The 24677-nt window shown below is 66.8% G+C and overlaps 2 protein-coding genes across 3 annotated transcripts; both read left to right on the top strand.

Annotated features, from left to right (window-relative positions):
- Nucleotides 1-413: 413 nt before the first annotated feature.
- Nucleotides 414-20199, top strand: MAST1 (microtubule associated serine/threonine kinase 1). The gene is given in 28 exon segments (XM_079333044.1): nucleotides 414-499; nucleotides 1244-1272; nucleotides 2754-2842; nucleotides 3259-3334; nucleotides 3960-4038; nucleotides 5105-5268; nucleotides 5811-5886; nucleotides 7016-7222; nucleotides 7779-7880; nucleotides 8933-9062; nucleotides 9776-9843; nucleotides 9946-10031; nucleotides 11610-11818; nucleotides 12860-12998; nucleotides 13573-13705; nucleotides 14078-14243; nucleotides 14873-14974; nucleotides 15054-15176; nucleotides 15643-15752; nucleotides 15973-16091; nucleotides 16180-16355; nucleotides 16434-16604; nucleotides 17226-17458; nucleotides 18240-18362; nucleotides 18436-18572; nucleotides 18644-18786; nucleotides 18900-19374; nucleotides 19376-20199. Coding segments are annotated over 28 exon segments (4089 nt in total). The 5' UTR covers nucleotides 414-460; the 3' UTR covers nucleotides 19761-20199.
- A 221-nt stretch (nucleotides 20200-20420) lies between these two features.
- Nucleotides 20421-24503, top strand: GCDH (glutaryl-CoA dehydrogenase). Of its 2 annotated transcripts, none has more exons than XM_079333049.1 (11): nucleotides 20421-20444; nucleotides 20734-20816; nucleotides 20915-21055; nucleotides 22167-22229; nucleotides 22757-22927; nucleotides 23105-23234; nucleotides 23310-23529; nucleotides 23607-23710; nucleotides 23800-23925; nucleotides 24002-24162; nucleotides 24238-24503. In XM_079333049.1, the coding sequence occupies exons 2-11, from the start codon at nucleotides 20741-20743 to the stop codon at nucleotides 24315-24317; spliced, it is 1272 nt and encodes a 423-aa protein (XP_079189175.1). In that variant the 5' UTR covers nucleotides 20421-20444; nucleotides 20734-20740; the 3' UTR covers nucleotides 24318-24503. The 2 variants fall into 2 exon arrangements, with proteins under 2 accessions (XP_079189175.1, XP_079189174.1); XM_079333048.1 differs by having other exon boundaries at nucleotides 20424-20472.
- The last annotated feature ends 174 nt before the right edge of the window (nucleotides 24504-24677 follow it).

The following is a 24677-nucleotide window of genomic DNA, read 5'->3' as shown; positions in this document are numbered from 1 at the left end:
GCGTGATCGTTTTTTAATTCGTTTTTTAATAAAGAATTTTATAACACCCCAAATCTCTTTTTTTTTTTTTTAATTTCCTGCCGATCGCGGTCGGTAATTTTGGGATGGGAGGGGCTGGAATATTTTTTGGGGGGGTCCCGAAGGATAAAGGGGGGGTGGGGGGTGCAGCCCCTCCCCCCGCCGCCGTTCAGCACCGCGGACAGCGGGAATTTGGGGAGGGGGAGGGGAAGGGGGGGGTTGAGCCGCCCCGCCGCCAGGGGGCGCCCTTCCCCCCCCCCCGCGATGGGCGTGGCCGGGGCGTGGTCCTGGGGCGGGGCTGGGGGCGGGGCCTCCCGGGGGTCCCGGGCGATGGCGGAGGGCGGCTGAAAGGGGGGGAGGGGGCTGCGGGTACCGGGGGTTTTGGGGGGGGGGGGAGGAAACGAGACCGGGACCCCCCCGAACCGGAACCGGTACCGGAGCCATGGAGGATTCGGGAGTGATCCGCCGGCGGCGGCTGCAGGTACCGGGAGGGGGAACCGGGGGGGCTCGGTACCGGAGAATGGGGGAATCGGTACCGGGGGAATCGGTATCGGCGGAATCGGTACCGGGGGATGGCGGAATCGGAACCGGGGGGAAGGAATCGGTACCGGGGATTATGGATGTATTAGAGACAAGAGAATCGGTACCGGGGTATCAGTGATGGAGGGCAAAGGAATCGGTACCGGGGGGATGTCGGTACCGGAGGATGCGGAGATCGGTACCGGCGGGTTCGGGAGCTGGGGGGGGGTCGGTACCGGGATGAGAGGGTCGGTACCGGGATGAGAGGGTCGGTACCGGCGGGTTCGGGAGCTGGGGGGGGGTCGGTATCGGCGGGTTCGGGGTCTGGGGGTGTCGGTACCGGCGGGTTCTGGGGCTGGGGGGTGTCGGTACCGGCGGGTTCGGGGGCTGGAGGGGTCGGTACCGGCGGGTTCGGGGTCTGGGGGTGTCGGTACCGGAGCGCTCGGAGCCGCACCGGGCACTGCGGCCCTTTGCAGGGCGGTACCGGCGGGGGGGGCGGCGCAGCCCCGGTACCGGGAAGGTCGCTGCGGGCGCGGTCGGTACCGGGAAGGGGGGGGGGCGATGCGGGCCCGGTACCGGGGGGCGCTGGGGGTGTCGGAACCGCCCGGTCCGGGGGGGTTCGGGCAGCGGGAGGGGCCGGGGGGGTTCGCTCCGGTTCCGATCCGGTGTCCCGGGGGTCCGGGCCGCCCCCCGCTCCCTGTTCCAGGATTTGCCGCTGCCGCGGAAGAGCAGCAGGTGAGACCCCCCCCCCAAACCCCCGCGCCCCCCATTGCGCCCCCAAATTGCGCCCCAAGCCCCGCCCAGGCCCCGCCCAGGCCCCGCCCACTGCAGCCGCCGCCGCCCCGGGACCCCCCGAGCCCCCCCCGAGCCCCCGGTGCCGGTCCCGGTGGGCAGCAGGATGTTCCGCCGCACCAAGAGGTACCGGGGGCTGCGGCCCCCCCCCCGCACCGGCGGCGGCCTCAGCCTCGGCCTCCATCATCATCCTCAGCCTCCATCATCATCCTCATCCTGTGCTCATCTTCATCATCATCCTCAGCCTCCATCATCATCATCCTCAGCCTGTGCTCATCTTCATCATCATCCTCAGCCTCCATCATCATCATCCTCAGCCTGTGTTCATCTTCATCATCATCCTCAGCCTCCATCATCATCATCCTCAGCCTGTGTTCATCTTCATCATCATCCTCAGCCTCCATCATCATCATCCTCGGCCTCCATCATCATCCTCAGCCTGTGCTCATCTTCATCATCATCCTCAGCCTCTGTGTTCATCCTCATCCTCATCCTCAGCCTCCATCATCATCCTCATCGTGTGCTCATCTTCATCATCATCCTCAGCCTCCATCATCATCATCCTCAGCCTCCATCATCATCCTCAGCCTGTGCTCATCTTCATCCTCAGCCTCAGCCTCCATCCTCATCCTCGGCCTCCATCATCATCCTCAGCCTGTGCTCATCTTCATCATCATCCTCAGCCTGTGCTCATCTTCATCATCATCCTCAGCCTCCATCATCATCCTCAGCCTGTGCTCATCTTCATCATCATCCTCAGCCTCCATCATCATCCTCATCGTGTGTTCATCTTCATCCTCAGCCTCGGCCTCCATCATCATCCTCAGCCTGTGCTCATCTTCATCCTCAGCCTCCATCATCATTCTCTGTGTTCATCCTCATCCTGAGTTTATCTTCATCCTCATCCTCTGTGTCCTCATCTTCATCCTCATCCTCATCCTCATCCTCATCCTCACCTTCATCCCTCCTCACCTTCGTCCCAGCTTCATCCTCATCCTCCTGTATCCTCATCCCTCCTTCATCCTCCTGCTTCCTCCATCCTCATCTTCATCCTGTGTCCATCCTCATCCCCATCCCCCCATCCTCATCCTCATCCTCATCCCCATCCCCCCATCCTCATCTTCATCTTCATCCCCCCATCCTCATTTTCATCCCCATCCCCCCATCCTCATCCTCATCCCCATGCCCCCATCCTCATCCCCCTCCCCCCATCTTCCTCCCTCCTCCATCCTCATCCTCCCCCCCCCAGCTGTTCCCCCCTCCCCAATTTTGCCCTTTGATATTTGGGGGGGGGGGGGGGGCTGTGTGTGTCCCCCTCCCCCAGCGCGGGAATGGAGGGGGGAGGGTCCGTGTGTGTGTGTGAGGGGGGGTCTCGGGGGGGTCCCGACCCTCCCCCCCCACCCATGACCCCTCCCCCCCCTCAGCTGCCGCACGAGCAACCGGAAGAGCCTGATCCTGACCAGCACCTCCCCCACCCTGCCGCGGCCCCACTCGCCGCTGCCGGGGCACATCGGTGAGACCCCTCCCCACCCCGGACCCCCCCGGGGGTCCCCAACACCCCCCGGTCCCCGCGACCCCTCCCCAGTGTCCTCAGATCCCCCCCCAGTGTCCCCAACCCCCCCCCACAATGTCCCCCGACCCCCTTGATGTCCCCAAAATCCCCCAAAAAACCCCAAATGGACTCTAAAAGACCCCTCCCCCCAAACACTGAACCCCCACAGAGACCCCTCCCCAAAATCCGTGGGTACCTGTAGGGACCCCCCCAAACCCAACCCAACCCAACCCAACCCCTGGGGTCCCTCCTGACCCCCCCCTCCCCTTTTTAAAAATTAATTTGGGGGCGGGTCCCGCTCGCTTGGCCCCGCCCAGCCGTGGAGGGGGCGTGGTGTGGCAGGGCGTGGCGGTGACGTCACCCTTACCTGTGCGCAGGTAACAGCCCCCAGGACAGCCCCCGCAACTTCTCCCCCAGCGCCCCCGCGCATTTTTCCTTCGCCTCGTCCCGCCGGTGAGGGGGGGTCCCCAAAATCCTGAGGGGGTCCCCAAAATCCTGGGGGGGTCCCCAAAATCCTGGGGGGGGTCCCCAAGGGTCAGGGTGGGAAGGGGGAACACCTGTGACAAGCTGGGGGGGGGGGGGCTGGATTGGAAGCGGATTTGGGGAAGATTTGGGGGTCCCCGGGGTCAAACTCAGTGTCCGGGGGGGTCACTTGAGGTCCGGGGGGGTCACTGGGGTCAAGCGGGGGTCCCCAATATTCGGGGCTGTCCCCAAAATTCGGGGATGTCCCCAGTGTCCGGGAGTGTCCCGAATATCTGGGGGTGTCCCCAATTTCCGGGGGGGTCCCCAATGTCTGAAAGTGTCCCCAATATTCGGGGGTGTCCCCAATTCCCAGGGGTGTCCCCAATATCCGGGGGTCTCCCAAATATCCGGGGGGGTCCCCAGTGTCCAGGGGGGTCCCCAAAATCCCCGTCAGTGTCCCCAACATGCCCGGGGCGGTGACAGGGTGGCACAGCCCCATTTTGGGGGCAGCAATCCCGGCTCCCCCCTAACCCCGGGGTGTGTCCCGAGTTCGGGGGTCCCCCGAGCCCCCCCCGAGCCCCCCGAGCCCCCCCCCGAGCCCCCCGTGCCCCCCCAGGACCGACGGGCGCCGCTGGTCTCTGGCCTCGCTGCCATCGTCGGGCTATGGCACCAACACCCCCAGCTCCACCGTCTCCGTGAGTCGGGGGGCTCTGGGGGGGCTTGGGGGGATTTGGGGGGGTTCAGGGGGCACCAACACCCCCAGCTCCACCGTCTCCGTGAGTCGGGGGGCTCTGGGGGGGCTTGGGGGGATTTGGGGGGATTTGGGGGGCACCAGCACCCCCAGCTCCACCGTCTCCGTGAGTCGGGGGGCTCTGGGGGGGCTTGGGGGGCTTTGGGAGGGTTCAGGGGGCACCAACACCCCCAGCTCCACCGTCTCCGTGAATCGGGGGGCTTTGGGGGGGCTTGGGGGGCTTTGGGGGGGTTCAGGGGGCACCAACACCCCCAGCTCCACCGTCTCCGTGAGTCGGGGGGCTCTGGGGGGCTTGGGGGGATTTGGGGGGATTTGGGGGGGTTCAGGGGGCACCAACACCCCCAGCTCCACCGTCTCCGTGAGTCGGGGGGCTTTGGGGGGGCTTGGGGGGATTTGGGGGGATTTGGGGGGCACCAACACCCCCAGCTCCACCGTCTCCGTGAGTCGGGGGGCTCTGGGGGGGTTTGGGGGGGAGTTGGGGGGTCCCGCGGTGATTTGGAGGGTCCCGGGGGTTCAGGGATGATTCGGGGGTCCCGGAGCTGTTTCGGGGGTCCCCCGATAATGATTTTTGGGGCGCTGCCGGGGTCACGGCGGTCCCGGGGTGATTCGGGAGGTTCAGGGCTGATTCGGGGGTCCCGGAGCTGTTTCGGGGGTCCCGGGATGGTGATTTTTGGGGCGCTGTCGGGGTCCTGGCGGTCCCGCGGTGATTCGGGGGGGGTCTCGGAGATCCCAGGGTGGATTTTGGGGTAATTTTGGGGCGCTGTCGCGCAGTCCCGGCGGTTCAGGGATGTTTGGGGTGTCCCGGGGATCCCATGGTGGATTTTGGGGTAATTTTGGGGCTCTCTCTGGATCCCGGCGGTTCAGGGATGTTTGGGGTGTCTCGGGGATCCCAGGGTGGATTTTGGGGTAATTTTGGGGCTCTCTCTGGATCCCGGCGGTTCAGGGATGTTTGGGGTGTCTCGCGGATCCCAGGGTGGATTTTGGGGTAATTTTGGGGCGCTGTCGCGCAGTCCTCGTGCTCGTCGCAGGAGCGGCTGCACCAGCTGCCCGCGCAGCCCACGGCCGAGGAGCTGCGGTTCCTGTCGCGACATTTCGGCAGCTCCGAGAGCCTGGCCGAGGAGGAGGGGGCGGCTCGGGGGGGGCCCGCGCCCCGCCCCCGCTCCCGCAGCCTCAGGTGAGACCCCCAGAGCTGAGGGAGGGGGGATCTGGGGGGGATTCGGGGGGATTTGGGCGAGATTTGGGGTGGATTTAGGGGAGTTTGGGGAAATTTTGGGGGGGATGTGGGGAGGATTTGAGGGGGATTTGGGGGGCCGGATATGGGGTGGATTTGGGCGAGATTTGGGTGGGATTTTGGGGAGATTTTGGGGGACATTTGGGGGGATTTGGGGAGGATTTGTGGGGGAATTCGGACTGAATTTCGGGGGCTGGTTTTGGGGTGGATTACGGTGGGATTTGGGGAAATCTGGGTGGGATTTGGGGTGGATTTGGGGTGCATCAGGGCACTGGAAGGAGGGAGATTGTGGGGGGGGTCACTGAGGAGTTGGGGGGTTGCTGTGGGTTTAAGGAGGGGCCGGGATTTGGGGGTCACCCAGAGCGACTCGGGGGGGGACACTGGGGTGGCACCGGGGCCATGGGGGGGTCCTGGGGTGCCAGAGGAGGGGTCTGGGGGGTCCTGGGGTATCTGGGGGTCCCAGCTGTGCCCCCCACTCTCCCCAGCCCCGGGCGCTCGCCCTCGTCCCACGACAATGAGATCGTGATGATGAACCACGTGTACAAGGAGAGGTTCCCCAAGGTGGGGCTGGGGGCGGCTGGGGGGGTCCAGGGGGGCTGGGGGGTGGCCGTGGGCTCGGTTATGGGGTCAGTTATGGGGTTGGTTATGGGGTCAGTTTGGAATCACTTTGGGGACAGTTCTGGGGTCATTTACAGGGACGTTTTGGGCTCAGTTCTGGGGTTGGTTATGGGGTCAGTTTGGGGTCAGTTATGAGGTCAGTTCTTGGGTCCTTGGGTCAGTTCTGGGCTCAGTTTTGGGCTGAGTTCTGGGCTCAGTTTCAGGGTCCCTGGGTCAGTTCTGGGCTAAGTTCTGGGCTCAGTTTCAGGCTCAGTTCTGGGCTCAGTTTCGGGGTCAGTTCTGGGCTCAGTTCTGTGCTCAGTTTTGGGGTCGGTTTGGGCTCAGTTTCGGGGTCCCTGGGTCAGTTCTGGGCTCAGTTCTGGGCTCAGACTGGGCTCAGTTCTGGGCTCAGTTTCGGGGTCAGTTCTGGGCTCAGTTTTGGGCTCAGTTTTAGGGTCGGTTTGGGCTCAGTTTTGGGGTCAGTTCTGGGCTCAGTTTTGGGCTCAGCTCTGGGCTCAGTTTCGGGGTCCCTGGGTCAGTTCTGGGCTCAGTTCTGGGCTCAGGTCTGGGCTCAGCTCTGGGCTGTTTCGGGGTCAGTTCTGGGCTCAGTTTCGGGGTCAGTTCTGGGCTCAGTTCTGGGCTCAGTTCTGGGCTCAGCTCTGGGCTCAGTTCTGGGCTCAGTTTCGGGGTCAGTTCTGGGCTCAGTTCTGGGCTCAGTTTTGGGGTCGGTTTGGGCTCAGTTTTGGGGTCAGTTCTGGGCTCAGTTCTGGGCTCAGCTCTGGGCTGTTTCGGGCTCAGTTCTGGGCTCAGCTCTGGGCTCAGTTCTGGGCTCAGCTCTGGGCTGTTTCGGGGTCAGTTCTGGGCTCAGTTTTGGGGTCAGTTCTGGGCTCAGTTCTGGGCTCAGCTCTGGGCTGTTTCGGGCTCAGTTCTGGGCTCAGCTCTGGGCTCAGTTCTGGGCTCAGTTCTGGGTCAGCTCTGGGCTGTTTCGGGCTCAGTTCTGGGCTCAGCTCTGGGCTCAGTTCTGGGCTCAGTTCTGGGCTCAGCTCTGGGCTGTTTCGGGCTCAGTCTGGGCTCATTTTCGGGGTCCCCGCAGGCCACGCTGCAGATGCAGGAGCGGCTGGAGGAGTTCGTGCGGGGCTGCGGCCCCGGCGGGACCCCCCTGGCGGACGGAGCGCTGAGTTTCATCCAGCACCAGCTGGCCGAGCTGGCGCGGGACTGCCTGGGCAAGGCGCGGCACGGGCTGATCACCGCCGGCTATTTCTGCGAGCTGCAGGAGAACATGGAGCGGCTCCTGCAGGACGTGAGAGACGGGAACGGGGCTGGGGGAACGGGGAATAACGGGGATAACGGGGATAAACGGGGATAAACGGGACTGCCTGGGCAAGGCGCGGCACGGGCTGATCACTGCGGGGTATTTCTGCGAGCTGCAGGAGAACATGGAGCGGCTCCTGCAGGACGTGAGAGACGGGAACGGGGCTGGGGGAACGGGGGATAACGGGGGAATAACGGGGATAAACGGGGATAAACGGGGATAAACGGGGATAAACGGGACTGCCTGGGCAAGGCGCGGCACGGGCTGATCACCGCCGGCTATTTCTGCGAGCTGCAGGAGAACATGGAGCGGCTCCTGCAGGATGTGAGAGACGGGGGGACAATGGGGACAAACGGGGATAAACGGAGACAAACGGGGACAAACAGGGACCGACGGGGACAAACAGGGAGCTGGCCCGGGACTGCCTGGCCAAGAGGTTCCCCAAGGACACAACAGGGACTAACAGGGACCCAAGCGAGGCTCAACACCCCCAAACGTCCCCTGACCCCCCCCGTGTCCCCCCGTGTCCCCCCGTGCCCCCCAGGCCTACGAGCGCTCTGAGTCAGAGGAGGTGACCTTCATCACCCAGCTGGTCAAGAGGCTCCTCATCATCATCTCCCGCCCGGCACGGCTGCTGGAGTGCCTGGTGAGTGCTGATACCTATGTGACCCCTCTCACCTGTGTGACCCCTCATCACCTGTGTGACCCCTCTCACCTGTGTGACACCCCTCACTCACCTGTGTGACACCCCTCACTCACCTGTGTGACACCCTCATCACCTGTGTGACCCCTCTCACCTGTGTGACCCCTCTCACCTGTGTGACCCCCTCATCACCTGTGTGACACCCCTCACTCACCTGTGTGACACCCCTCACTCACCTGTGTGACCCCTCTCACCTGTGTGACACCCCTCATCACCTGTGTGACACCCCTCATCACCTGTGTGACCCCCTCACTCACCTGTGTGACCCCCTCATCACCTGTGTGACACCCTCTCACCTGTGTGACACCCCTCATCACCTGTGTGACACCCCTCATCACCTGTGTGACACCCCTCACTCACCTGTGTGACCCCCTCATCACCTGTGTGACACCCTCTCACCTGTGTGACACCCCTCATCACCTGTGTGACACCCCTCATCACCTGTGTGACCCCTCTCACCTGTGTGACCCCTCTCACCTGTGTGACCCCCTCATCACCTGTGTGACCCCTCTCACCTGTGTGACTCCTCTCATCTGTGTGACACCCCTCACCTGTGTGACACCCCTCACTCACCTGTGTGACACCCTCTCACCTGTGTGACACCCCTCACCTGTGTGACACCGCTCACTCACCTGTGTGACACCCTCTCACCTGTGTGACCCCTCTCACCTGTGTGACACCCCTCACTCACCTGTGTGACACCCTCTCACCTGTGTGACACCCCTCACCTGTGTGACACCCCTCACTCACCTGTGTGACCCCCTCATCACCTGTGTGACCCCTCTCATCTGTGTGACACCCTCACTCGCCTGTGTGACACCCCTCACTCACCTGTGTCACCCCTCATCTGTGTGACCTCCTCTCACCTGTCCCTCTCTCACCTGTCCCCTCTCACCTGTCCCCTCTCACCTGTCCCCTCTCACCTGTCCCTCTCTCACCTGTCCCTCTCTCACCTGTCCCCTCTCACCTGTCCCCTCTCACCTGTCCCCTCCCAGGAGTTTGACCCCGCAGGTCTGTCCCAGCTGCTGGCGGCCGCCCCGGGCCGAGGGGCCGAGGGGTCCCTGAGAGCCGACACCCCCCGGTACCTGCTGAGACAGCTGGGCCGGGCCCGGGGGGGGCGCACAGGTACGGGGGACACGCCCACAGGTGTGGGGACAGGTGTGTGGGGACACAGCCCACAGGTGTAGGGACACAGCCACAGGTGTGTGGGGACAGGTGTGTGGGGACACAGCCACAGGTGTGGGGACACAGCCACAGGTGTGTGGGGACAGGTGTGTGGGGACACAGCCACAGGTGTGGGGACACAGCCACAGGTGTGTGGGGACACAGCCACAGGTGTGGGGACACAGCCACAGGTGTGTGGGGACACGGCCACAGGTGTAGGGACACAGCCACAGGTGTGGGGACAGGTGTGTGGGGACACAGCCACAGGTGTGGGGACACGGCCACAGGTGTGTGGGGACACGGCCACAGGTGTGTGGGGACACAGCCACAGGTGTAGGGACACAGCCCACAGGTATGGGGACACAGCCACAGGTGTGTGGGGACACAGCCACAGGTGTAGGGACACAGCCCACAGGTATGGGGACACAGCCACAGGTGTGTGGGGACACAGCCACAGGTGTGTGGGGACACAGCCACAGGTGTGGGGACACAGCCACAGGTGTGGGGACACAGCCACAGGTATGGGGACAGGTGTGAGACAGGTGTGAGTGGAACAGGTTTGCACAGTTTGGAACATGGTGGGGACACACAGGCAGGTATGAGGGGCACACCTGTGACCCTTCCCCATGTCCCCCCACTCACCTGTGCCCCCCCCACTCACCTGTGCCCCCCAGACATGCTGCACCTGGAGGAGCCCGACAGCAGCGGCACCAACACTCCGGACCCCGAGGAAGGGGCTGAGGTGGGCACAGAGCCCCCCGTGTCCCCCCCGTGTCCCCCCCGTGTTCTCTCCCCCGTGTCCCCCCATGTCCCCCCCATGTCACCTGTCCCCCTCCCCCCCCAGGGCCGTGCTGCCGCCCCCAGACCCAAAGAGCCGCCAGGTGAGAGCGACTTCGAGACCATCAAACTGATCAGCAACGGCGCCTACGGGTGAGGGGGGCGGGGGGGGTTTGGGGGGTCCCTGGGTGGGGGTCCGGGTTTTTGGGGGTGTGGCCGGTGCTGGGGTGTGGCCGGTGTTGGGGTGTGGCTGGTTTTGGGAGGCTCTGTGTGTGTGGTTCCAGGTTTTGGGGTCGTGGCCGGTTTTGGGGCTCTCTCTGGATGCTGATCTGAGTTTTGGGGGATCCCTGGATGGAGTGCTGGGTTTTTTGGGGTGTGCGTGTCCAGTGCTGGGGCGTGGCCGGTGCTGGGGCGTGTCCAGTGTTGGGGCGTGGCTGGTGCTAGGGCGTGTCCAGTGCTGGGGCGTGGCCGGTGTTGGGGTGTGGCCAGTGCTGGGGCGTGGCCGGTGCTGGGGCGTGGCCGGTGTTGGGGTGTGGCCAGTGCTGGGGCGTGGCCGATGTTGGGGCGTGGCCGGTGCTGGGGCGTGGCCGGTGTTGGGTGTGTGGCCAGTGCTGGGGCGTGGCCGGTGCTGGGGTGTGTCCAGTGCTGGGGCGTGGCCGGTGCTGGGGCGTGGCCGGTGTTGGGGTGTGGCCAGTGCTGGGGCGTGGCCGGTGCTGGGGTGTGTCCAGTGCTGGGGCGTGGCCGGTGCTGGGGCGTGGCCGGTGTTGGGGTGTGGCCAGTGCTGGGGCGTGGCCGGTGCTGGGGTGTGTCCAGTGCTGGGGCGTGGCCGATGTTGGGGCGTGGCCGGTGCTGGGGCGTGGCCGGTGTTGGGGCGTGGCCGGTGTTGGGGCGTGGCCGGTGCTGGGGCGTGGCCGGTGTTGGGGTGCTCTCTGGCTGCGGGTCCGGGTTTTGCGGGTCCCTGGCTGCAGATCCGGGTTTTTGGGGGGCCGTGTCCGGGTTTTGGGGGATCCCTGGCTGCGGATCCGGGTTTTGGGGGTCTCTGGCTGCGGGTCCATGTTTTTTGGGGGGCGTGTCCGGCGCTGGGAGGTCTCTGTCTGCGGATTTGGGTTTTTGGGGGTCCCTGGCTGCAGATCCGGGTTTTGGGGGTCCCTGGCTGCAGATCCGGATTTTGGGGATCCCTGGCTGCGGATCTGGGTTTTTTGAGGGGCGTGTCCGGGTTTTTGGGGGTCCCCGGCTGCAGATCCGGGTTTTTGGGAGTTGTGGCCGGTTTTGGGGATCCCTGGCTGCGGATCCGGGTTTTTGGGAGTTGTGGCCGTTTTTGGGGGTCCCTGGCTGCAGATCCGGGTTTTTGGGAGTTGTGGCCGGTTTTGGGGGTCTCTGGCTGCGGGTCCGTGTTTTTTTGGGGGCGTGTCCGGGTTTTGGGGGTCCCTGGCTGCGGGTCCGTGTTTTTTGTGGGGCGTGTCCAGGTTTTTGGGGGTCCCTGGCTGGAGATCCGGGTTTTTGGGAGTTGTGGCCGGTTTTGGGGGATCCCTGGCTGCGGATCCGGGTTTTTGGGGGGGCGTGTCCGGGTTTTGGGGGATCCCTGGCTGCAGATCCGTGTTTTTTGTGGGGCGTGTCCGGGTTTTGGGGGTCTCTGGCTGCGGATCCGGGTTTTGGGGGATCCCTGGCTGCGGGTCCGTGTTTTTTGGGTGGGCGTGTCCGGCACTGAGCCCCGCCCCGCCCCGCCCGCAGCGCGGTGTACCTGGTGCGGCACACGGCCACGCGGCAGCGCTTCGCCATGAAGAAGATCAACAAGCAGAACCTGCTGCTGCGGAACCAGGTGCACCAGGCCTTCGTGGAGCGCGACATCCTCACCTTCGCCGAGAACCCCTTCGTGGTCAGCATGTTCTGCTCCTTCCAGACGCGCCGCCACCTCTGCATGGTCATGGAGTACGTGGAAGGTGGGCGGGGCGTGGCGATATGGGGCGGGGGGGGTCGCGATATGGGGGTGGGTGTCGCGATATGGAGGTGGGAGGGTCGCGATATGGAGGGTGGGGGTCACGATATGGAGGTGGGAGGGTCGCGATATGGGGGTGGGTGTCGTGATATGGAGGTGGGAGGGTCGCGATATGGGGCGAGGGTGTTGCGATATGGGGTGGGGATCATGATATGGAGGGTGGGGATTGGGAATTTGGGAGTGAGTGTCACGATATGGGGCTGTGTGTTGGGATATGGGGCTGGGTATCGTGATATGGGGTCAGGGTGTCACGATATGGGGTTGAGTGTCACGATACGGGGTGGGTGTGGCGATATGGGGTGGGCACTGTGCTAACAGTTGTCCCCATGCCCCTCTCCATGTGCTCATGTCCCTCCATGCCCCCCCATGTCCCCCATCTGTCCCCACATCCCCCCTGACCCCCATGCCCCTCTGTCCCTGTGTCCCCCTGTGTCCCTGTCCCCGTGTCCCTCTCTCCTGTCCTGTCCCTGTCCCCTGTCCCTCCCGTCCCTGTCCCTGTCCCTGTCCCTGTCCCTGTCCCTGTCCCTGTCCCTGTCCCTGTCCCTGTCCCTGTCCCCTGTCCCCTGTCCCCGTGTCCCTGTCCTGTCCCCCTGTCTCTGTCCCTCTGTCTCTGTCCCCCTGACCCTGTCCCTGTCCCTGTCCCTGTCCCCTGTCCCTCTCCCTGTCCCTGTCCTCTGTCCCTGTCCCTGTCCCTGTGTCCCTGTCCCTCTCCCTGTCCCTGTCCCTGTCCCTGTCCCTGTCCCCGTGTCCCTCTCCTGTCCCTGTCCCTGTCCCTGTCCCTGTCCCTGTCCCTGTCCCTGTCCCTGTCCTGTCCCTCTGTCCCTGTCCCTCTGTCCCCCTGACCCTGTCCCTGTCCCTGTCCCTGTCCCCTGTCCCTCTCCCTGTCCCTGTCCTCTGTCCCTGTCCCTGTCCCTGTCCCCTGTCCCTCTCCCTGTCCCTGTCCCTGTCCCCGTGTCCCTGTCCCCTGTCCCTGTCCCTGTCCCAGGTGGGGACTGTGCCACCCTGCTCAAGCACATCGGGGCTCTGCCCCTGGAGCTGGCCCGGCTCTACTTTGCCGAGACGGTTTTGGCGCTGGAATATCTGCACACCTACGGCATCGTGCACCGCGACCTGAAACCCGACAAGTGCGGGCAGGGGGTGGGGCACGCCTGGGCACACCTGGGGACACCTGGGGACACCTGGGACACACCTGGGGACACCTGGGGACACCTGGGATATACCTGGGGACACAGCTGGGGATACACCTGGGGACACAGCTGGGGACACACCCAGCTCACTTGGGGTCGCACCTGGGGATGCACCTGGGGACACACCCGCCTCACCTGGGGAAACACCTGGGGACACACCCAGCTCACCTGGGGACGCACCTGGGGATGCACCTGGGGACACACCTGTCTCACCTGGGGACACACCTGGGGACGCACCTGGGGATGCACCTGGGGACACACCTGGGGACACACCCACCTCACCTGGGGACATGCCTAGGGACACACGTGGGGACACACCCAGGCCCCACCCCACTCATCTGGGGACACACCCAGCCCCACCCCGCTCATCTGGGGACACACCTGGGCCCCGCCCCACTCACCTGGGGACACACCCAGCCCCACCCCGCTCTCCTGGGGACACACCTGGGCCCGCCCCGCTCACCTGGGGGCACACCTGGCCCTGCCCCGCTCACCTGTGCGCCCCCCGCAGCCTCCTGATCACCTCGCTGGGCCACGTGAAGCTGACGGATTTCGGGCTCTCCAAGATGGGGCTGATGAGCCTCACGACCAACCTGTACGAGGGGCACATGGAGAAGGACGCGCGCGAGTTCCGCGACAAGCAGGTGCGTGCCCAGGTGTGCTCAGGTGTGCTCAGGTGTGTGTCCAGGTGTGTGTCCAGGTGTGTGCCCAGGTGTGCACAGGTGTGTGCACATGTGTGCTAAGGTGTTTGTCCAGGTGGGTGCCCAGGTATGCATAGGTGACCACAGATGTGTTCAGGTGTGTGCTCAGGTGTGTGCCCAGGTGTGCTCAGGTGTGTGCCCAGGTGTGCAGGGACAGGGTGCAACAGGCCCAGGGCAGCAGGGTGTGTCTCCAGCGGCTCTCACCTGTCTCCAGGTGTCCCCATGTGTCCCCAGGTGTGCCCAGGTGTGCAGGGATGGGGTGTAACAGGCCCAGGGCAGCAGGGTGTGTCTCCAGCAGCTCTCACCTGTCCCCAGGTGTGCGGCACCCCCGAGTACATCGCACCTGAGGTGATCCTGCGCCAGGGCTACGGGAAGCCCGTGGACTGGTGGGCCATGGGCATCGTCCTCTACGAGTTCCTGGTGGGCTGCGTGCCCTTCTTCGGGGACACACCTGAGGAGCTCTTCGGGCAGGTGATCTCAGGTACAGGGGGGGACACAGGTGTGGCAGGGGGCAGGAGGACACGGCGGGATGGGGACGTGGGGTGACACAGGGACACACAGGCATGAGGACACGGGACAGCACAGGTGACCCCAGGTGCAGGGTCACTGCTCACCTGTCCCCTGTGTGTCCCCTCACCCCCATGAGCACACAGTGACAGCACAGGTGACCCCAGGTGTGGGGTCTCTGCTCACCTGTCCCCTGTGTCCCTCACCCCCATGAGCACACAGGGACAGCACAGGTGACCCCAGGTGTGCAGTCACTGCTCACCTGTCCCTGTGTGTCCCCTCACCCCAATGAGCACACAGTGACAGCACAGGTGACCCCAGGTGTGCAGTCTCTGCTCACCTGTCCCCTGTGTCCCTCACCCCAATGAGCACACAGGGACAGCACAGGTGATCTCAGGTGTGGGGTCTCTGCTCACCTGTCCCCTGTGTGTCCCCTCACCCCCATGAGCACACAGTGACAGCACAGGTGACCCCAGGTGTGCAGTCACTGCTCACCTGTCCCCTGTGTGTCCCCTCACCCCAATGAGCACACAGGGACAGCACAGGTGATCTCAGGTGTGCAGTCTCTGCTCACCTGTCCCTGTGTCCCCTCACCTGTGCCAGACGAGATCCTGTGGCCGGAGGGGGACGAGGCGCTGCCCCCGGACGCTCAGCACCTCATCTCCTGCCTGCTGCAGCCAGACCCGCTGCGGCGCCTCGGGGCAGGTGAGACCCCTCCCCACCTGGGCCCCCCCCGGGCCCCCCCCGGGACCCCCGGACCCCCCCTGAGCCGGTGCTGTTGCAGGGGGGGCTCAGGAGGTGAAGGCTCACGGCTTCTTCGCCTCGCTGGACTGGACGGGGCTGCTGCGGCAAAAAGCCGAGTTCGTGCCGCACCTGGAGTCCGAGGAGGACACGAGCTACTTCGACAGTGAGAGACCCCCGGGACCCCCAAAACCTGCACTGGGATACCCCCAAAACTGCACTGGGATCCCCCAAAACCTGCCCCAGGATCCCCCCCAAAACCTGCTCTGGGATCCCCCAAAACCTGCCCCAGGATACCCCCAAATCTTACCAGTGAGACCCTACCCAAAACCTGCTTGGGATCCCCCCAAAACCTGCCCTGGGATCCCCCAAAATCTGCCCTGGGATCCCCCAAAACCTGCCTGGGACTACCCCCAAAACCTGCCCCAGGATCCCCCCCAAAACCTGCTCTGGGATCCCCCAAAACCTGCCCTGGGACCCCCTTGGGGGGGGACACACAACCCTGGGATTCCCCTTGGATCATCCCCCAGGACCCCCCAGCCCCTCCTTGGGGATTCCTCCTCCCCTCCCCGAGGTGACTCTGAGGGACCCCCCCTCACACCTGTCCCCCCCTCACACCTGTCCCCCCCCAGCACGGTCGGACAGGTACCCCCACGTGACGTCATACGAGGACGAGGACACGACGGAGGACGAGCCCGTGGAGATCCGGCAGTTCTCGTCCTGCTCGCCGCGCTTCAGCAAGGTGGGCGTGGCATGGGGGGGGGACAGGTGAGGGGAGGGGACAGGTGTGGGGCAGAGGAGCGAGGGGACGCAGGTGTGGGGAGGGGAGATGGGAATTTGGGGATATGGAAGCTGGGACGGTCCCGTGGGGCTCGGGTGTGGTGGTGGGTGCGCCCAGGTGCTCCCAGGTGTGCCCAGGTGCTCCCAGGTGTGCCCAGGTGTGACCAGGTGCGCCCCCGCAGGTGTACAGCAGCCTGGAGCAGCTCTCGCAGGAGCCCAAGGCCAAGGGGCGCCCGCGGGACGAGGGGAGACGCGAGGGCTTCACCCGCGAGCGCGGCTGGAGGACGGCGTCACCTGAGCTGTGCGCACCTGGGCGGCTTCGGGGGGGTTCGGGGGGGTCCCGGCCCGTGCGGGGCTCACCCCCACCCCCACCACCCGTGTCCCCGCAGGAAGCACCGCTCGGCAGGTGAGGGGGCGCCCCCCGAAGGTGAGGGCAGCCCCCCGCCGGGCGCCCGCCGCCGCTTCTCGGCTCTGCTGGAACCGGCGCGTCCCGGCGCCGCCGCCGAGGAGCGGCCCCGGAACGGGGGGCGCGAGGGACCCCCGGAGGGAGGCGGCGAGGAGCCAGGTGAGTCCCGGGAAGGTGGGGAGGGGTCTCTGCGCCGCACCCACCCGTGTCAGCCCCGTTCCTCCGCAGCGGAGCGAGCCCCGAGGGCCGGGGAGCCGCCCCCGCCCCGCGCCGAGCTGGGGCTGCGGCGGCCGCGGCACCCGGGGGTCGCCCCGGCCGAGGGAGGGGGCGACAAGCGCAGCCCCCGAGCCCCCGGCAAGGTCACCAAGTCGGCGTCGGCCACCGCGCTGTCCGTCATCATCCCCAGCGGTGGGTGACACCCCCGGGAGCCTCCCCGGGGACCCCAAATCCTCCCGGGAACCCCAAATCCTCCCGGGAACCCAAATCCTCCTGGGGATCCCAAATCCTCTCAGGGACCTCAAATCCTGTCAGGGACCCCAAATCCTCTCAGGGACCCCAAATTCTCTCAGGGATCCCAAATCCTGCCAGGGACCCCAAATCATCCCGAGGAATCCCGAATTCTGTCAGGGATCCCAAATTCTCTCAGGGATCCCAGATTCTCTCGGGGACCCCAAATGTTCCCAGGGACCCCCTGCCCTGTTCACAGGTGTCTTCTCCCAGGGACCCCCAAATCCTCCCGGGACCCCCCTACAGGACCCTCCCCAAAGGCCCCCGAACACTCAAGGACCTCTTCACCCCCTGGGTCCCCACGGGAGGGGGAGGTTGGGGGTCTCTGGGGTTTCTGTGGGTGTTGGGACCCCCGATCCCGTGGGTTTGGGGTCTCTCACGGGGGTCTGCATGTGTGGTGGGACCCCCAAACCCACGGGTAGCGTGTCCCTGGTCCCCGGGGGGTGACAGAAATTCCTTTTGGGGGTTGGGGGTGTCCCGTGGGGGTTTTTGGGTGGCGGTCAGCGGGGTCTGGGGGCGCAGGGGAGGCGCCCGGCTCGTCCCCCCTGGGCAGCCCGATGTCGCCGCGGTCGCTGTCGTCGGACCCCTCGTCTCGCGACTCGTCGCCGGGCCGGGAACTCGCCCCGGCCGTGGCCGCCCCTCCCCGCTCGCCCATCGCCATCCCCCGGCCCGGCAAGAAATTCGGGTTCACCCTCCGCGCCATCCGCGTCTACCTGGGCGACAGCGACGTGTACAGCGTGCACCACGTCGTCTGGGTCAGGGACACCTGGGGACACGCGGGGGTGACACGGGGACAAGGGGGGACACGGGGGGCACACGGAGATCGGGGGTTTTGGGGCGGGTAGAAGAACCCGGGGCTCGACAGGAACAGGGGTGAGGGGGGACACGGGGGGGCTTGGGGACATGGGGGGGACAGGGGACAAGGGGGGGACACGGGAGGACGGCTGGGGGGATATTTGGGGGGTCTGGGGTGTGGAAATCCAGGTGCACCGGGGGTGATCCCGTTTTTGGGGAATATGAGGAGGGGGGTCCAAGTGTCCCATCTCCATCGCACCGGGGGTGACCCCGTTTTTGGGGAATATGAGGAGGGGGGCTCCGGGGTGTCCCATCTCCCTCGCACCGGGGGTGACCCCGTTTTTGGGGAATATGAGGAGGGGGCTCCGGGGTGTCCCATCTCCATCGCACCGGGGGTGACCCCGTTTTGGGGAATATGAGGAGGGGGCTCCGGGGTGTCCCATCTCCATCGCACCGGGGGTGACCCCGTTTTGGGGAATATGAGGAGGGGGCTCCGGGGTGTCCCATCTCCATCGCACCGGGGGTGACCCCGTTTTTGGGGAATATGAGGAGGGGGGCTCCGGGGTGTCCCATCTCCATCGCACCGGGGGTGACCCCGTTCTTGGGGAATATGAGGAGGGGGCTCCGGGGTGTCCCATCTCCAGCGCACCGGGGGTGAGCCCGTTTTTGGGAATATGAGGAGGGGGCTCCGGGGTGTCCCGTCTCCAGCGCACCGAGGGTGACCCCGTTTTTGGGGGGCAGCACGTGGAGGAGGGGGGCCCCGCGCAGGAGGCCGGGCTGTGCGCCGGGGATCTGATCACGCACGTGAACGGGGAGCCGGTGCACGGGCTGGTGCACACCGAGGTCGTGGAGCTCATCCTCAAGGTGGGGGCGGCGGGGTGAGGGGTTGGGCACCGGGGGAAGGGGGTGGCAGTGCCCGTGACCCGCTGTCACCCAGAGCGGGACCAAGGTGCTGGTGACAACGACACCGCTGGAGAACACCTCGATCCGCCTGGGCCCCGCGCGGCGCCGCAGCGCCCGCGCCAAGATGGCCCGGAGGAACCGGCGGGGGGGCACCGGGAGCGGCCACGAGAGGTGGGCACGGCGACCCCGGGGGGTGGGAGGGGCACGGGGCGGCGGCGTGTGACGGTCCTCCCGCCCGCTAGGCGGCGCAGCGCGCTGTTCCGGCACCTCGCCCGCCAGGCCTCGCTGCTGCACACGAGCCGCTCGCTGACGTCACTGAGCCGCTCGCTCTCCTCCTCCGACTCGCTGCCCGCCTCCCCCACGCACGCGCGGGCGCGCGACCCCGGTACGGGGGGCGGGGCCACGGGAGGAGGGGGCGGGGTCACGGGGGGTGTCAGAACCGGGCGGCGCCGCTGCCCGGCGCCGTTCTTCCCCCGCGCTGACCCCGGTTCCGCGCAGGGGCCTCCCCGCCCAGCAGCTCGCCGGGTTCCAGCGCTCCGCCGTCGCCGGCGGGGCCGCACCTGCGGCCGAGCTCGCTGCAGGGGCTGTCGCCGAAGCTGCAGCGGCAGTACCGGGCGGCGCGGTGCCGCTCGGCCGGCAGCATCCCGCTCTCGCCGCTCGCCCACACCCCGTCGCCGCCCGCCGCCTCCCCGCCCGCCTTCCCCGCCAAGCTGCACCCCAAGGCCGCCGAGTCGCCGCGCCTCGCCCGCCGCGGGCTCCCCGAGAAGGCGGCACCGGGGCCGCCCCGCAAGCTGGGGCTGGAGCCGCCCCGCAAGGACTTCCCGGCCGAGCCGCCGCTGCAGAGCTTGGCCGAGTGGGACGGGGAGGGTCCGGCCGAGCCGCCGCCCCCCGCGCCCCCCGCCCGCCGCCTGGGCCGCCAGGAGCTGCCGCTGCTGCTCGGGGGCCCCCCCGGGGCGGAGCCGCCCCCCCCGGCACCGGAGGAGCCCGAGCGGGGGGCGCGGGGCCCCCCCAAAGCGCTCAGCCCGGTGCAGGAGCACGAGCGCGGCGGGGCGGCGCCGGGGGGGCCCCCGGTGCCCATTGTGGTGGTGGGGCCCGGTGCGACCCCCGGGGACCCCCGGAGCGCCGCGGGCCCCCCCGGGCGCTGAGCTTTACCCGAGCCCCCCCCCCCCACCCAGACCCCCGGCTGTAAATAGGGGGGATCCCCGGGACCCCCAGGCATGCGGGGGTCGCGGCCCCTCCGGCCCCTCCCCGCGTACGCCAAGGGTTAATACTGTGACACGCCCCCTCCGTGTGACGTCACCGACCCGGTACCCCCCCCGGTGTGATGTCATCGACCCGGACAATCCCCCCCCAGGGTGATGCCCCCCCTCCCGGTCTCCCGTTTGCCCCCGGTTCTGGCTCCCGGTGTTGACGTCAAAGCGGTTATGACGTCACGGCACCGATGTCACGGGAGGGGCGCTGCTCTGATGTCACTCGGGGAAGGGGCTGGAGCGTGATGTCACGGCTGTGGCATCATTCGAGTGGTGACATCACAGCTGTGGCGTCACTGAAGGTGTGAGGGCGGTGATGTCACAGCTGCAGTGACAACCGAGGGGGAGGGGCGGGAGGGCTATGCCCGGTTTCAACCCGGTGGTGACGTCACACCAAGCCGGTGACATCACCAACCCCTCCGTGACATCATCGCACTCCCCTTCCCCCCCTCTCCCTACCCCCCCCCGTTCTCGCTATGCAAACGCCCCCCCCGGGACAGGGGGGGCCGGGGGGGTCCCGGGGACCAATAAAGGCTGTACAGCACCGACCCCCGGCTGTGCTTCGGGAGGGGCGGGGAGGGGGGGACACACGGGGACCCCCGGAACCCCCCGGAAGGAGATTCGGGGGTCCCGCAATCCTTGACAACCCCCCCCGGGGTTATTTGGGGGGTGTCACCCCCCCGGGGACCCCCCATTCGCCCCGAGCCCGGACACTCGCGGGTTAATTCCCGCGTTCCCCGGACACGCCCCCAGCACGCCCCCCCCACCCCCCGTGACGTCACGACTCCACCTGGTCCGTTCACCGCCGCTGAGCCCGAACGGTCCGGGGGTACCGGGGGGCACCGGGGGGCACCGGGGGGGTCGGGGCTCACCTGGGGAGGGTCCGGACCAGCTGCGGGGGGCGTGTCCGGGGATTTTGGGGTGCTGGGGAGCACTCGGGGGGTCTCTGGGGAGCGCAAGGGAGGTGTGGGGTTTAAAGGGGGGTGCCTGGCGGGAATTTGGGGTTCCTGGGGGGACATCAGCGATCCCCGTGTGACAATCGGGGGGTCCCTGATTTTCCCGTGTGCCCCCCCCCTCCCCAGCCCCCCCATGGCGCTGCGTTTGGCCCCCCCCCTGTTGCGCCTGGCCCGGAGCGGTGTCCGGTGGCGGGGCAGCCCCGCTCAGGGTGAGTGAGTGAAACGGGGGCCGGAGCAATCCCGGGACACGGGGTGACCCCTGTGCTGACCCCCCCACCCCCAACTGGGGGTGTCTCCCCCTCCCCAGTGCCCCCCCAGTTCGACTGGCAGGACCCGCTGGGGCTGGAGGGGCTGCTGAGCGCCGAGGAGCGGCTGCTGCGGGACACGACGCGCAAATACTGCCAGGAGAGGCTGCTGCCCCGCGTGCTGCAGGCCAACCGGCACGAGGGTACCCCAAAAACTGCCCCCCGGGACACCCCCATGCACCCCGACCCCCCCCGGTACAGCCTGAGCCCCCCCGGTACAGCCTGAGCCCCCCCGGTACAGCCTGACCCACCCGGTACAGTCTGACCCACCCGGTACAGCCGGACCCCCCCGGTACAGCCTGACCCACCCGGTACAGCCGGACCCCCCCGGTACAGTCTGAACCACCACGGTACAGCCTGACCCCCCCGGTACAGCCTGAACCCACCCGGTACAGCCTGAACCCACCGGTACAGCCTGAACCGCCCCCGGTACAGTCTGAACCACCACGGTACAGCCTGACCCCACCGGTACAGCCTGAACCCACCCGGTACAGTCTGAGCCCACCCGGTACAGCCTGAACCCACCCGGTACAGCCTGACCCCACCCGGTACAGCCTGAACTGCCCCGGTACAGTCTGAACCGCCCCCGGTACAGCCTGAACTGCCCCGGTACAGCCTGAACCCACCCGGTACAGCCTGAACCGCCCCTGGTACAGCCTGAACCCACCCGGTACAGCCTGACCCCACCGGTACAGCCTGAACTGCCCCCGGTACAGCCTGAACCACCACGGTACAGCCTGAACCCACCCGGTACAGCCTGAACCACCCCGGTACAGCCTGAACCACCCCCGGTACAGCCTGAACCACCACGGTACAGCCTGAACCCACCCAGTACAGCCTGAACCCACCCGGTACAGTCTGAACCCACCCGGTACAGCCTGAGCCCCCCCGGTACAGCCTGAACCCACCCGGTACAGCCTGACCCCACCCGGTACAGCCTGAACCCCCCCGGTACAGCCGGACCCCCCCGGTACACCCCGACCACCCCCCAGTACACCCTGACCCTCTGCAACAGCCCCCAAAATCCCCCAAGCCATTCTAGACACACCAACCCCAATGAGGGCACCCCAAAAACTGCCCCCCAAAAACTGCCCCCCAATACACCCTGAGCCCTGGACTCTCTCCAGGACCCCCCAAATCCTCTCCCCCCTTCCCTTCCACAGGCCCAAGGTGTGGGGGATCCCCAAATTCGCCCCCCAGGGGACCCCCCCCCCTCAGTTTGACCCCTGCTCACCCCCACCTCTCCCCCTGCAGTGTTTGACCGGGAGATCGTGACTGAACTGGGAGAACTGGGGCTGCTGGGCCCCACCATTCAAGGTCAGGGGGGCATGGGGACCCCCGGGACACAAAGGGGGGGGGGGTGTGGGTGGTCAGGAACCCCCCCTGGAGCTCCTGAGGGGATTATTGGGGGGCTCAGGGGGGGATGGGAGGGGCTGGGGTCGGGGATGACTCTGGGGGAGCATTGGGGGTCAGGGATGGGGTTTGGGGGCTCTGTGGGGTGACCCTGGGGGGCTCCTGGGGGCAGTTTTGGGGTGACACTGAGGGTTTTGAGGAGACCCTGGGGGTCCCCAAGTGACCCCCACTTTGGGACAGGGTTTGGGGGCTCTTCAGGGTGACCCTGGGGGTCTCCTGGGGGCAGTTTCTGGGGGTTCTGAAGGGATAACACTCCCCAGGATGGGGTTGTGTATCTAGGGGAGTTTCTATGTGACACTGGGGGTTTTGAGGAGACCCTGGGGGTCCCTGAGTGATCCTCACCTTGGGATAGGATTCAGGGGCTCTGCGGGGTGACCCTGGGGCTGTTTTGGGGTGACACTGGGGGTCCCCAAATGCCCCTGTCACCGCAGGGTACGGCTGTGCGGGCACCACCTCGGTGGGCTACGGGCTGGTGACGCGGGAGCTGGAGAGGGTGGACAGCAGCTACCGCTCCGTGCTCAGCGTCCAGTCCTCCCTCGTCATGTACCCCCTGTGGGCATACGGGACCCCCGCCCAGCGGGAGCGCTTCCTGCCCCGCCTCGGTGAGACCCCCGCACGGCCAGAGGGGCAGCTTTGGGTCGGGGGGGTCCGGGGGAGCGGAGGGGGCGTGGGGGATTTGGAGGAGGGTCTGTGGGGGATTTGGAGGAGGGTCTGTGGGGCAGAAAGGGGAGTGCTGGGGTGCTTGGGGGTCAGTGGTGCCCCTGTCTCCCCCTCCCCAGCTCGGGGGGAGATTTTGGGCTGCTTTGGGCTGACGGAGCCCAACCACGGGAGCGACCCGGGGCGGATGGAGACGCGAGCACGGCACAACCCCGGCGCCAAAAGCTACACCCTGAACGGCTCCAAGACCTGGTGAGCCCCGAATGGGGGTGAGGGGGACACGGGAGACCCCCAGAACTCCTCCTTGACCCTCCCCAAACTCCCCAGGATCACCAATTCGCCCATAGCCGACCTGTGCCTGGTGTGGGCCAGGTGTGAGGGGGACGGGCGGGTCCGGGGGTTCCTGGTGGAGCGCGGGACCCCCGGGCTCAGCACCCCCAAAATCGAGGGCAAGTTCTCCCTGCGCGCCTCGGCCACGGGGATGATCCTGCTGGAGGACGTGGAGGTGCCTGAGGAGAACGTGCTGCCCAAAGCCGAGGGGCTGGCGGTAAGGGGGGAGCTGGGGGAGCCCGGGGAGGGTCCCAGGGGGATTGGGGGGTCCCGGTGACACCCCCTGTCCCCCAGGGCCCCTTTGGCTGCCTGACCCAGGCGCGTTACGGCATCGCCTGGGGCGCGCTGGGCGCCGCCGAGGCCTGTCTGGAGACGGTGAGGCAATACGTGCTCGACAGGTAATGGGGGTCTGGGGGCTCTTTGAGGGGGGGTCCCACCGCCTCTCACCCCCCCCATAACTCACTGCCCCCCCTCCCCTGGCCCGCAGGAAGCAGTTTGGGGGCCCGCTGGCCCGGAACCAGCTGGTGCAGAAGAAGCTGGCGGACATGGTGACGGAGATCGCGCTAGGGCTGCACGCCTGCCTGCGCCTGGGCCGCCTCAAGGACGAGGGCAGGTGGGTGGCACTGTCCCCAAGGGCGGCCAGGGGGGTCCGGGAGGGGGTCAGCGTGTCCCTGTGCGTGTCCCCGCAGGGCTGCCCCCGAGATGGTGTCCATGCTGAAGCGGAACTCGTGCGGGAAGGCGCTGGCCATCGCCAGGGACGCGCGGGACATGCTGGGGGGCAACGGCATCTGCGACGAGTTCCACGTCATCCGGCACCTCATGAACCTCGAGGCCGTCAACACCTACGAGGGTAGGGTGGGGAGGGGGCCGGGGGGCTCCTGGGGGGGTCGGGGGGGGTCACACTGAGCTCTTGTGATCCCTGCAGGCACCCACGACATCCACGCGCTGATCCTGGGCCGCGCCATCACCGGCATCCAGGCCTTCGCCCCGGCCAAGGGCACGTAGTGGGGACAGGGTGGCACTGGTGGCACTGGTGGCACTGGTGGGGACTGGGTCTGCTCCTCACGAGGAGATGGCGGCGCTGACCGGACCCAGTGCCACTGACAAGACCCAGTGTCACTGACAGGACCCGGTGTCACTGACAGGACCCAGTGTCACCCACGGGACTCGGTGTCACTGACAGGACCCGGTGTCACTGACAGGACCCAGTGTCACCCACGGGACTCGGTGTCACTGACAGGACCCGGTGTCACCCACGGGACTCGGTGTCACCCACGGGACTCAGTGTCACCCCAACCAAATCTTGTGTCACTGGCGGGACCCGGTGTCACCAAGCACATCTCGGTGTCACCGACAGGATCGGTG

This window comes from Erithacus rubecula (genome assembly GCF_903797595.1).
Source record: "Erithacus rubecula genome assembly, contig: scaffold_760_arrow_ctg1, whole genome shotgun sequence".
Taxonomy (NCBI): domain Eukaryota; kingdom Metazoa; phylum Chordata; class Aves; order Passeriformes; family Muscicapidae; genus Erithacus; species Erithacus rubecula.
Note: the sequence above shows the minus strand (reverse complement) of the source record. Positions and strands in the feature narration are given on the sequence as shown.

Bases quoted from the DNA above. Each gene is read 5' to 3' on its own strand.
- GCDH (XM_079333049.1), top strand. From the start codon at position 20,741: ATGGCGCTGCGTTTGGCCCCCCCCCTGTTGCGCCTGGCCCGGAGCGGT. The intron at 22,928-23,104 runs GTGAGACCCCCG...CCCCCTCCCCAG, and splicing joins GCGCTTCCTGCCCCGCCTCG to CTCGGGGGGAGATTTTGGGC. The intron at 23,235-23,309 runs GTGAGCCCCGAA...CAAACTCCCCAG, and splicing joins CTGAACGGCTCCAAGACCTG to GATCACCAATTCGCCCATAG.